At 36.8% G+C, this 11,538-nt stretch overlaps 1 protein-coding gene across 1 annotated transcript; it reads right to left on the reverse strand.

Moving 5' to 3' along the window:
- Positions 1-1,061: 1,061 nt before the first annotated feature.
- Positions 1,062-8,914, reverse strand: LOC112048999 (ubiquinone biosynthesis O-methyltransferase-like). The gene is made up of 6 exons (XM_024086720.2): positions 8,491-8,914; positions 6,691-6,858; positions 5,691-5,811; positions 4,735-4,869; positions 2,587-2,857; positions 1,062-1,441 (listed from the first exon to the last, which is right to left on the reverse strand). Exons 1-6 carry the CDS (start codon positions 8,565-8,567, stop codon positions 1,323-1,325), a joined length of 891 nt encoding a protein of 296 aa, XP_023942488.2. The 5' UTR covers positions 8,568-8,914; the 3' UTR covers positions 1,062-1,322.
- Positions 8,915-11,538: the final 2,624 nt, after the last annotated feature.

Here is an 11,538-nt window from a genome sequence, read left to right on the forward strand (position 1 = left end):
TTTAACGATGTTTTCGTAACTCGATAGTAGTTTTTTTTAAGAATATTTGCCATATCTTTCGTTAATATGACCAATAATCCCATTCCCCTTCAACTAGTCTGGTAAGACTGTATTAGGAGTGGGTACGACAATAGACCAACAGGGCGATCCAAGCATAACGGTCTCGAGCCGCCAGCATCCAGCGGCTCCCTGCAACCCGCTTGATATCCTCGGTCCACCTATTGGGGGGTCGACACTACACTTTCCGGTGGGGGGCCGCCATTCCAGCACCTTGGGACCCCAACGTCCATCGGCTATTCGAAGTATATGGTCTGCTCATTGCCACCTCAGCTTCGCGACTCGCTGAACTATGTCGGTGACTTTGGTTTGTCTGCAGATCTCTTCATTCCTGATTTCCCTGTGTCTGACGTAATTTGAGTAACAAACGTCCATTGAAACTTTCGCATTTATGATTATAAATGGTTATAATATTGGATATGTTGACTATACGTATTTGCGGCGCTTGCCTTTGAGACTTTAGGCCCATGGCCAACAGATGCCAAATAAATTGTCAATACTATGTCTGACAAATTGATCCATGCGTCAGGTGACCCACTAGCTGGCGCTTATTTGGCCAAGAGGATAAGTCTTGCCATCCAGAGGGGTAATAGCGCCAGCGTATTGGGTACCTCTGCCTCTGAGTGAACAATTAGATGGTGTGTAAATACTTCTTATAATTATTTGATTTATTATAAATTTAAATTTAATATAACAGCAACTATTTAGGTATATAAGTATTTTAGTCAATCGCTTAGAGGCCAGGATTGGCTACATGTTGGTATTATATTACTGAAAGTAGACAATAAATAATTAATATCGTCAGAAGAGCAGATATTAAATGACCTCGTATAATCAAATAACTCGTATAAACAAAATATTTCAGACATTCTGCGGTAAATAAGTAGGCAGGTGCCTATTGTAAAAAATTGTAATAAAAATTTTAATCGAATTTTAATAAATAAAATTCATATAGGGCTTAAGACATAAAGCAAATAAGATTTATTTAGAAAATATTTGTTTATTCATTCAAAATGCTTTAGACCGGCAGCATACACTCGTTTTCTCTATTAGTTTTCCGAACCCGGTACTGGTAAACGGTAGTCTCACAGAATTCCAAATCGAGATTACGCATTAGGAAAACGCATACGGAAAACGAATGTACGCAGCTAGCTTTAAAATGCTCAACACTAATAAGGATTAGAATTAGAAACACTATTATGAGATGTATTTCCTAGTTAGCTAACTATAACACTTGGTGTTAAAATGACAGGAATTCATATTTATCATTTAGGTGACTTAGTAGCCTCAATGATAAAGCTAAATATTTTAGTATCAGTCCACGCCCAGCTGTCGCTCCACGGGTAATAGAAGTAGCCTTTTGTTAATTCCGCATGGCAGTCATCTGAAACAATAGAGAAGAGAAAGATTAATAGCTGACAATTTTTATATATACTTTTTTAATTTTTGACGTTGCATGTAAATCAATATGACATGAAACTTAAAACGAAACTGTTTAACAAGTCATACATTGAAGATATTAAGATATTTTGATTTGTGATAAATCCAGCAGTTGCGGGGCATTTGAGTGCCCTTTTAACCGGTGGTCAGTGGTTCTCAAATGCGACCAGTGTATAGAAAATTAAATATGGACATCCAGATCCATAAATAATTATTCATTAATAAAGATGACATTGTGCATCAAGAATATAAATTTGAATAGTCTAGCTGCAGGTAATTATCGTCAATCTCACAGGTGAGATGGCTGGCCTTACAGAGTTGTTATCTAAGCCCTCATTCGCACGAGTGTTTTTTTAACGTACATTAAGAAGTATAAAGTTAAATGAAGTTCTATTTCCAACGCCCAAAATTGAAAATGCAACACTGCTCGAAAAAGCGTAGTGTTTTAAGAACGTTGTCGTGTGAACATATTGGGAATGAATTTGTTGTATTTGAACGCTTTTTTAACGTCCGTTAAAAAAACTCTCTTGCGAATGAGGGTTTAGGAACTCTCCTGAGACTCGAGAACTGTTGTATGGTTCTAGTTTTATATGACGTAGTGCTATTCTATATCTATGTTTTAGCGAGTTTCGAATTCACCTTGATGTCTCTGTCTAACACGATACTATAGAATGACAAAAATAGATGTGAATTCGAAACTAGCGAGTTGCGAGTTATATAATACTAGCATATACCCGCAACTACGTCCGCGTGAAATTAGGGTTTCCACAATTTCAAACAGAGTCAGTAGTTATTGTGAGAAAGAGTTCATACTCTCATTACAATAAATTTTTCGTAAACCTTGCGTAAATCATGGTTTCTTTTAGGAAAACCTATGTGTTAATCCAGGACATAACTTATCTTCATTCCAAATTTCAGCTAAATCGGTTCAATAGTCTCGACGATCAGCATAGCAAACATCTATACAAACTTTCGCGTTTATAATATTAGTAGGATATCGTAGCAGAATAGCACTATGTATCAGAAAACATGAAAAATTCCCTAAAAATTGTTGACACCCCTCAAAACGTAATGATAAATAATACTTACTCATTTCTAGCATAAGTTGGAGTTCATTTGGCCTCAAACACATATCAATCTGATGGACTCCCTTTGGAAAACATCGTAAAATATTTTCAAATGCATATATCATATAGAACTGTACAAAACGCGTCCTGTTAGGCGTCGTAAAGATGAGTTTTCCCCCCGGTTTAGTGGCGCGTACGCACGACTCTACGAACAGTTCCTGTTCTGTGACGTGCTCTATGACCTCAGAGGCTATGACAGCATCGTAAGTTTCTGGGTATTTATTACAGTGCTCCTGAAAATAATTTGCTTTTTAAATTTTTGATTAAAAAAGAGCAAAATATAAAATATATAAAGAAATTGCGGTGACAGGACCCCCAATTGCTTACCAGCCTTAATTAGGGGCACAACTTTAAAGGCTATAAGTTTATATAGATTTAGGCACGTTAATGTTAAATAAAGACATTAAATCCTTAAGATTTATTAATTTACTATATTCCAATCTATACTAATATATAGAGCTGAAGAGTTTGTTTGTTTGAACGCGCTAATTTCAGGAACTACTGGTCCGATTTGAAAAATTTCTGGGCTATCTAACTTTCAGTGTTAGATAGCCCATTTATCGAGGAAGGCTACAGGCTATATATTATCCCCATTTTTCTACGGGAATGTGAACCACGCGGGAAAAAACCGCGCGGCGTCACTTATAGTAATATTAAGCACTTTTTGTTAACAATGCTTATAAAATACAAAATATCCATACCTAATATAAAAAACTTATGACAAAAAGGCAGGGCTTGTACATTGTATTCTGTGGTCAGGGCTCCAGAGTGAGGAACCGTACAATACGCATCGTCTTAAGGTATAGGTATAACCACTGCGCATTAACTTGACACTTGACTACCAAACATATCCACCCAGTCACAGTACAAATATCATTCGAGCCAGGCGTCAAGTTAATCGGCACGAGTAGGTACTGCCTTTTGTATGACCCAAGTTTTCGCTTGACTGTTCAAGCGAAGCTTCATATGGTGTGGTTGAAGCTTTTCACTGAACAATAACAGTCGACTCAACTTATTACAAAAATCGCTTACGTAGTTACGGTAGACACCTGGTAGGTAATAGTTATGTAATTCGTAGCTAAAATATGTATTACTTTCAATCACCATGCATATTAATGTATGCGTTAAGTTTGTATTTATTAGAATAGAAAATTTGAATTTTCAATTGAGTTAGAGCTCTTGCAGACTACAATAATTGTAAAATGGCTGAATATCGAACAACTAAATTGCGTACTTTTATAATTTAGTTTAAGCCGTGATAGCGCAATGGATATGACCTGACCTGATTTCTGAGGGTGTGGGTTCGAATTAGGTCCGGGGCATGGACCTCCAACTTTTCAGTTGTGTGCATTTTAAGAAATTAAATATCACGTGTCTCAAACGGTGAAGGAATAACATCGTGAGGAAACCTGCATACCAGAGAATTTTCATAATTCTCTGCGTTTGTGGAGTCTGCCAATCCGCATTGGGCCACCGTAGTGGACTATTGGCCTAAACATTCTGAGAGGAAACTCGAGCTCAGCAGTGTCGGCTCACTGCTGAGCTCGAGTGATATATAGGTTGATAATGATGATGATGATTTAATCAAAATTCGATTTATTTAATTCTCTGCAGGTGTGAAGTCTGCCAATCCGCATTAAGGCAGCGCGACTATTAGCCTAACCTCTCTCATTCTTAGAAGAGACTCGTGCTCAATAGTGTGCCGAATATGGGTTGTTAACGATAATGATGCTGTGTGTCAAAATATTTGGACCTTGCTCATGAGATTACCGCCATGTGGAATGTTGAGTCAAATATTATTGTTCCGATAGTTGTTTCAGTTAATGGTCTTATAGCGAAAAGCTTCGACCAACACCTTAAGAAGCTTTCACTTAACTGTTGGATCAAGAGTCGGATACAGAAGGCAGTGATTCTTGAGACGGCGCGTATTGTGAGGAGGTTCTTCACTCTGGAAGCTTGACAACCGGTTGCTTGGGCACTCATATGTCCCGCAGCGGGAGGGTTTATATTTTTTTAATAGTGTTTTGTATATCTTTTAACATTGTTAAAAATTAATAAATGAGAAAAAAAATATGCTGTAAATAGAAGAGTTTCCACTGAATATCCTTACCTCTATCGTGGACAAAAAATAAGTAGGCTTGTTATCAGCCAATCGTATGTTTTTAGAGCTGTGCTCTTGGGCTATATCAAATAAAGTTTTGCATGCGTCTATTCCAGTAACATCAGCGCCATACTTAGCCAGACCCTGAAATAAGGAATAAAGAAGTTTTTTTTTTTTATTCTTTACAAGTTAGTCCTTACAATCTCACCTGATGGTAAGTGATGATGCAGTCTAAGATGGAAGCGGGCTAACTTGTTCGGAGGAGGATGAAAATCCACACCCCTTTCGGTAAGTAAAGTACCGACTACTTTACATTATTTACCTATAGACTTACGGCACCGTTAACGTGGCGTAAGTCTATATCATTGGAATCCGCAGTACCTACCCTTAGGGATGTAGGCAGAGAAAAACAACAGAAATACCTGGTTATATAAAGATTAGAGAGCCCCATCTCATCTAAAAAAAAATTATAGTGATATTTCATTCCAACTTGTTCGACGAATATAATTTAAACGGCATTATCGACATTAAAAATCTCGTCGTTTTATCGTGGTATGTACCCGTTTAAATAATATTCATAATGAACAACCACGAAATAAGTTTAAAATCATTTGTTCGACGAAATTTCAGGAATAGAGTTTTGATTGTGGCTTTAGAAATTTTGAATAGAGTTTGTCGGTCGGATTTCAGCCAAAACTTAGCCGAAACCCCGTTTTGCGTCGAACCTTGGCCAAAACCAAAACTGAAAGTTAGGTCGTACACGATAACTAACATTAAATACTAAAGGACCAAGCTCATTTCTAAACTTCGGCGGTAAAAATGTTTCCCGTCTAGACATTAAATAACGATTTTTGCTTGCTGATATGGGCGAGCAAAAGTAACTTTTCGAGGAAGTAAGATGAAAATATTCTGATTAAGTGATTTAAACCAATCTACAATTTCAGATTATGCTTTTTTTCACTTACCTCTGAGAGCAAGCCTCCCCCACAACCGACGTCGAGGATTTTCATCCCTTTTAAACAAGTTGAGTATTTCTCACCCGGCGCTATACGAGTATCTACAAGCCTGTCCCTAATATACGGCAATCTATAAAAGTAATTGATCAATAAATATCAAAATACGGCATAAAATTACATAAAAACTGTTTTATTAACGACTTTAAAAAATGAGGAGGTTATAAAATGGTCGGAATCTTTTTTTTTATATATATTATTTGAGCCGTGTAAGCCCAGTTGATATGACCTCTGCCTCCGATTCCAGAGGGTGTGGGTTCGAATCCAGTCCGGAGCAGCTCCAACTTTTCAGTTGTGTGCATTTTAAAAAATTAAATATCACGTGTCTCACGGTGAAAGAAAAACATCGTGAGGAAACCTGCATACCAGAGAATTTTCTAAATTCTCTGCGAGTGTTAAGTCTGCAAGTGGTGGACCTTTGGCCTAACCCCTCTCATTCTGAGAGGAGACTCGAGCTCAGCAGTGAGCCGAATATGGGTTGATAATGATGATATATTATTTGATGTTTATCACTTTGGTCCAGTGGTGGTAGACGTAGCTTCGGATCACAAGGTCCTGGGTTCGAATTCTAGGTCGGCCTGTGAAAGGGGAATGCCCACTGGGCCATACGACGTCGGCCCTGGGAACCCAGGTATACCCCCGTATAAAAGTATATGAGAGATGATATTAATATGATGTTTATGGATCTGGTTTAATAATAGGCTTAATAAAAGTGTGTTTCTTGAAGAAAAAACCAATTTCTGGATCTACTGCACTGATTTTGAAAATTCTTTTACCACTTGAAATCCACATTATTTGCGAGTATCATAATATATCGATTATAGTTATAGTATCATAGGTATATATTTTATCCTCGTATTCTCACGGTTTAAACCGCGGAGCTAGAACATTATAAATTGAATACAAATTACCAAAATCAATCGCATGAATAATTAAATTATAATTGTTTTACCGAAAGTAGTTAAGACCATGGAGTGCCTTAAACGGTCCTTCGTGGTCCCAGAACGATTTCAAAATTGTTGGATTGGCCTGGAATAAATCCTTTGGTTCGATTGTTGACTTAGTTCTTCTGCTATTCAAATTTACTTTATTTGTAAGGCTTGCAATCGGGTTATAACTCCTGTAATAAACCACATTTAATGTTATTAAATTGTTCGGTAGGTCCGTAGACAAGTAGCTTAAAGTCCTTTTCATGAAAGAAGTCATCCAGATGCGGCGCTAATGTCATAATGGCGCTCAATATAATTTGGTAATGACGGTCTTACTGTCATTTGTGTAAAGCGCTATCAATTTTAGTTAAGGTTTCATGAAAAGGACTCTACAATCATGAACTACACAAACAAAATATTCTTTCCGCGTATACTGGCCGGACGCGGTCCGTGTCTGTCAACGTCTGTGCAGCCGCGTTACGATAGATATAACTGCATAGAAGAATAAACTTTTGTCTGCCACGGCACGTGTCTGGCACGCTAAATGTCTGTGGATGTAAACGGACCTTAACTTGTTAAACTGTTCACCGTTACCACCCGATCGCCAGTTACTATCTGACCGGGCTAAGCATCGATGGGTGCAGCCAGCATCGACTAAATCTAACTAGAGCCGCCACTAGCTTTGCCAGGCGTCCGGATAAAGCCGGACATAGGTAAACTTTTTGATTGCGTGTCCGGCCAAAATAAACGGTGTCCGGCTTTTGTTAGACTTTTTACATTTCGCAAACGAGCGTGGCCGAGTGCAGGCAACGAGACGACTGTTGGTCGCTCATCGCACTTATTAATACTACTACTTATAATACTAAAGACAAAATCTTCAATAACGTAGGGTGTCCGGCCTTTCTACCCAAATGGCCAGCTTGACTGGCTGGTCTGTCCGGCTATTAGAATTAGCGACCTGGCAACCCTAGCCTGCCATTCACCCCAATCAACTAGAGGTTAAGGCTTGCAACTACACCCCCGATTCTAACACCCATTTTATATCAAGACACCCAAAAACGTCCTTTACGATCCTGACGACAACATGACGACCGACAATGCTTCCCAGGCAAACACAAACACAAGCTATGCATAGCTTCTTCGTCAGCAAAGACGAGGTCCCCGATATCTGACGTCACCCGAACGTTGGCTTTTTAATTCACGATCTCGGGGACGCTCGGAGTGATACATTCAGGCCAAAACACTCTTCTAGAATGGCCCTCTAAGCCGAGGTCCGAGTCCCAGAGGAGACGCCCTTAGAGAGTCTTTCCACCCATCTATTCTGCTTCTGCGCTCGCCCAAACCCTCCGGATACGCCGCTAAAGTCCCATTAAGAAGTCTACGGCACGAACACAATTAAGAAAAAAAAACACATAACTATAGGTATTAGTTAGGTTTTGTCTATCTTTTTTATTCTTCTACTTATGCAAGAAGAAAAAATTACTGCAACTATATCTATATGATCGTTTGGATCGTGCCGCGATGCAAGAACCAGCTCATGACTAAGGGCCCCGTATAGGTTCGAAACTAGTCGGGCATACTCCGACCTAATATCACGTGAGTTTTAGCCGTGTTTCATAATCAATTAATTCTAAAATATATCTATATGGTCTAAGATATAGGTAGATATAGTAGATACCTATTTTTGTGGGTTTATTTTTAAATAATTTCATTACCTATCTACATATATTAATTATTTTATAGAATTTTAAGTTCTAGTGATAAGTATATTACCTAAATTAATAACATTTTAATTATTAGTGAAATATATTGTATCTACTTACCGATACATAGAAGTTTTACAAGTATGGAGATTGTGGAATAGTCTAGCTGGCGCGGACGTCTTCATCATACTTAGCATTTGATTCACTTAAATATAAAATAAAATATAGATAAACAATATATAAATAGCAGTGGCGTAGCGTGCCTTGGATGGGCCCTGTATCAAAATTAGTTAGGGGGCCCAATATGAAATGTAAATATTTCCTAAAAAAGATGTTTGAACCTATGAATATACGGGAATAGGGATGATGACAGTTTTTTAAATTGTATATAAATTAATGCTAATAGTAAAGCAATTTTGTAAAAGGAACAGGGTATCTGCGATCATTACTTTCGGAGCTACAGAGATTTAAAGGGTCGGATCCCTGAAAAACGCCCCATACAAAATGGTACGAACTAATGACGTCGTAGGCAATGAATGATCGTTAGATTTGTATGTGCGCTCAAACATAACTACTAATATCTTTGTTATTTGTGCGTTTATATATTTATATAGTTCATATATTAAAAATTGTCACATTTAATGTAAGGACTAAAACTGTATGAATTTTCATCTAATTACGATAAAAGATTTTTAACAGATTTTCAAATTTTATAATCTCATTTATTTTGCAAATATCCAGTCAATCTTTGCTTTTTATGTATAAATTAGTTAACATTTACCTTATTTACCCGAATTTACTATAAAAATCCATATATTCAAACCTAGTCATCATCCCCATTCATAGGTTTATCAAACCAAAGGAGGTTGTGGATTACATTTTACTACTTTTAGCTTTCACATGTAAGATGCCCCTGTAGTCCGGCCCCGTATCATTGATACGGCAGATACAGTTAGCTACGCCCCTGATAAATATTATTTTTTTTTGTCGTGCAACAATAATGCAGTCAATTAATCATGTCCAATATGTACCTCTATTTGCCTAACAAATGTTTCAAAGAAAGTTATCCTAAGTTTGAGTTATTGCATTATTTAATATTTATATGTATTTTTAATCGAATAACGTTAAAAATGGTTTGATAGATAAATCTATTGAAATAATAGCATTTATTAAAAATTCATTTTAATATTTTTTTATATATCTTTTTAACCAATATGTATATTTTTAATCCTGTGTAATATTAAACAATTAATCTAATAGTGTAAAAAAAATTAAATGTAAGTAATTTAGTTTAAAATAAATAAATATTTGTGATCAACTAAGTAATTGATTACTTACATGAAATATTTTGCCTTATTTCAAATAACGTAAACAAAATATCTAAGCCGTCGTTAGCAATCGTTACTATTACAGGAATGAATGGTAAAAGTAATTTGGTGTACCACCTCTTTTATTACGTAACCGATGGTGAACATTTACTTAGGGTGTGGCCACACATAAAGCGTTTAGACGCTCTGAGTTCTTCATTCCGCGTTTCTTCTCCTCGTGTTAGGTATCTACTTTACATAAAATATAGACCAATATAGCCGATAGCATTTTGCATCGTATTGTCAAAAAAAAATTAATTTAAAAAAATATAATGTTTTTTTTTATCTAGTAGAACGGTAATGATTTAAAACAATTTAAGTCTCTTTTAAAAAAAGTGTTGACTAGCCTATTGTTTAGAGCGGAAGCGGAAATAAAGTTTATCGAAAGCCGCTATGTACACTATTATATTTTTTGAGACCTGAATACATAAAAATTTTAATTATTAAATATTTTTGGCCATGATGGTCTGTATTATTTTGATCTGGCTTACGTCACGTCATTAGACTAGACTAGACTATAGTGTGACAGTGACAGTGAGCTGTGATAGCCCAGTGGATATGACCTCTGCTTCCGATTCCGGAGGGTGTGGGTTCGAATCCGGTCCGGGGCATGGACCTCCAACTTTTCAGTTGTGTGCATTTTAAGAAATTAAATATCACGTGTCTCAATCGGTGAAGGAAAACATCGTGAGGAAACCTGCATACGAGAGAATTATCTCAATTCTCTGCGTGTGTGAAGTCTGCCAATCCGCATTGGGCCAGCGTGGTGGACTATTGGCCTAAACCCTCTCATTCTGAGAGGAGACTCGAGCTCAGCAGTGAGCCGAATATGGGTTGATGACGACGACGACGAGACTATAGTGAGACGAATATGGGTAGTTAATGATGAATTAATTTTCCGTTTATTCTTCAGTGACGTCAAATAATATCGTGACGTCACAAAATGGACGACAGCTGTTTTGACGTTTGGAAAAATTGAAAAAATACATAATTTTTAAATTAAGTGTTCTAAGAAATCCTCTATTTAATAATATCGACATATTTCGGGCCCTTTAAAAAGCCTAACTATGTCCGGCTTTATCCGGACGCCTGGCAACGCTACGTTATGTAGGTACTATATACAAGCAACGTACTGAAACCGGTGAAACCCATTAAAAAAAACCAAATGTTACGCGTCTCCTTGACAACAGCATATACAAATTTATTTCTTAATGTATATTTCAAAATTTAACACTAACAACTATTACGTTACTTAATATAATAATCAATAATTACCAATAAAAATACTCCATCTTATTTAATTAGTTTTAACAGTGTTTAAAATATTTAAAAACATAAGACGCCATTTTTCTTGAATAATATTCAAAATATCTGATGCGACGGTTCGTGTCATACTGACCCGTGAATGTATTCGTTTTTTAATTTCGTATTTGAAGCGGCTACGACAATGTCGTGTTTCGTACGCTCCTGTATATTATTGATTAATCTGTGTTTTATATTTAACATCACAAACTAAAGCCAAAATGACAGTTGTTTGTATTGTCAGGTAGGTACCTACCAAAACTTATTTATTTTACTATTAGGTGTTAATCGCATGCTTCATGGCCTCCATGGTTGCAATTAAAATAATTTATAGCTAATAATAACATTAATACATAACATGAATCTAATAACAGCGCCATGTAAAAGTTACGAAGCCTCAGTAGCTCAACGGTAAGAGCGGTCGGACTCATCACCGAGGGGTGGTGGTTCGATCCCCGCCCCGTTGGTCTATTATAGTACCCACTCCTAGCACAGTCTT

Source organism: Bicyclus anynana, chromosome 9 (assembly GCF_947172395.1).
Source record: "Bicyclus anynana chromosome 9, ilBicAnyn1.1, whole genome shotgun sequence".
Lineage (NCBI taxonomy): Eukaryota > Metazoa > Arthropoda > Insecta > Lepidoptera > Nymphalidae > Bicyclus > Bicyclus anynana.

Coding starts and splice junctions, on each gene's coding strand:
- LOC112048999 (XM_024086720.2), bottom strand. CDS start 8,567: ATGCTAAGTATGATGAAGACGTCCGCGCCAGCTAGACTATTCCACAAT. Junction 5,812..6,690: donor CATGGTCTTAACTACTTTCG/GTAAAACAATTA, acceptor TTACTTTTATAG/ATTGCCGTATATTAGGGACA. Junction 4,870..5,690: donor GGGGAGGCTTGCTCTCAGAG/GTAAGTGAAAAA, acceptor TCCTTATTTCAG/GGTCTGGCTAAGTATGGCGC.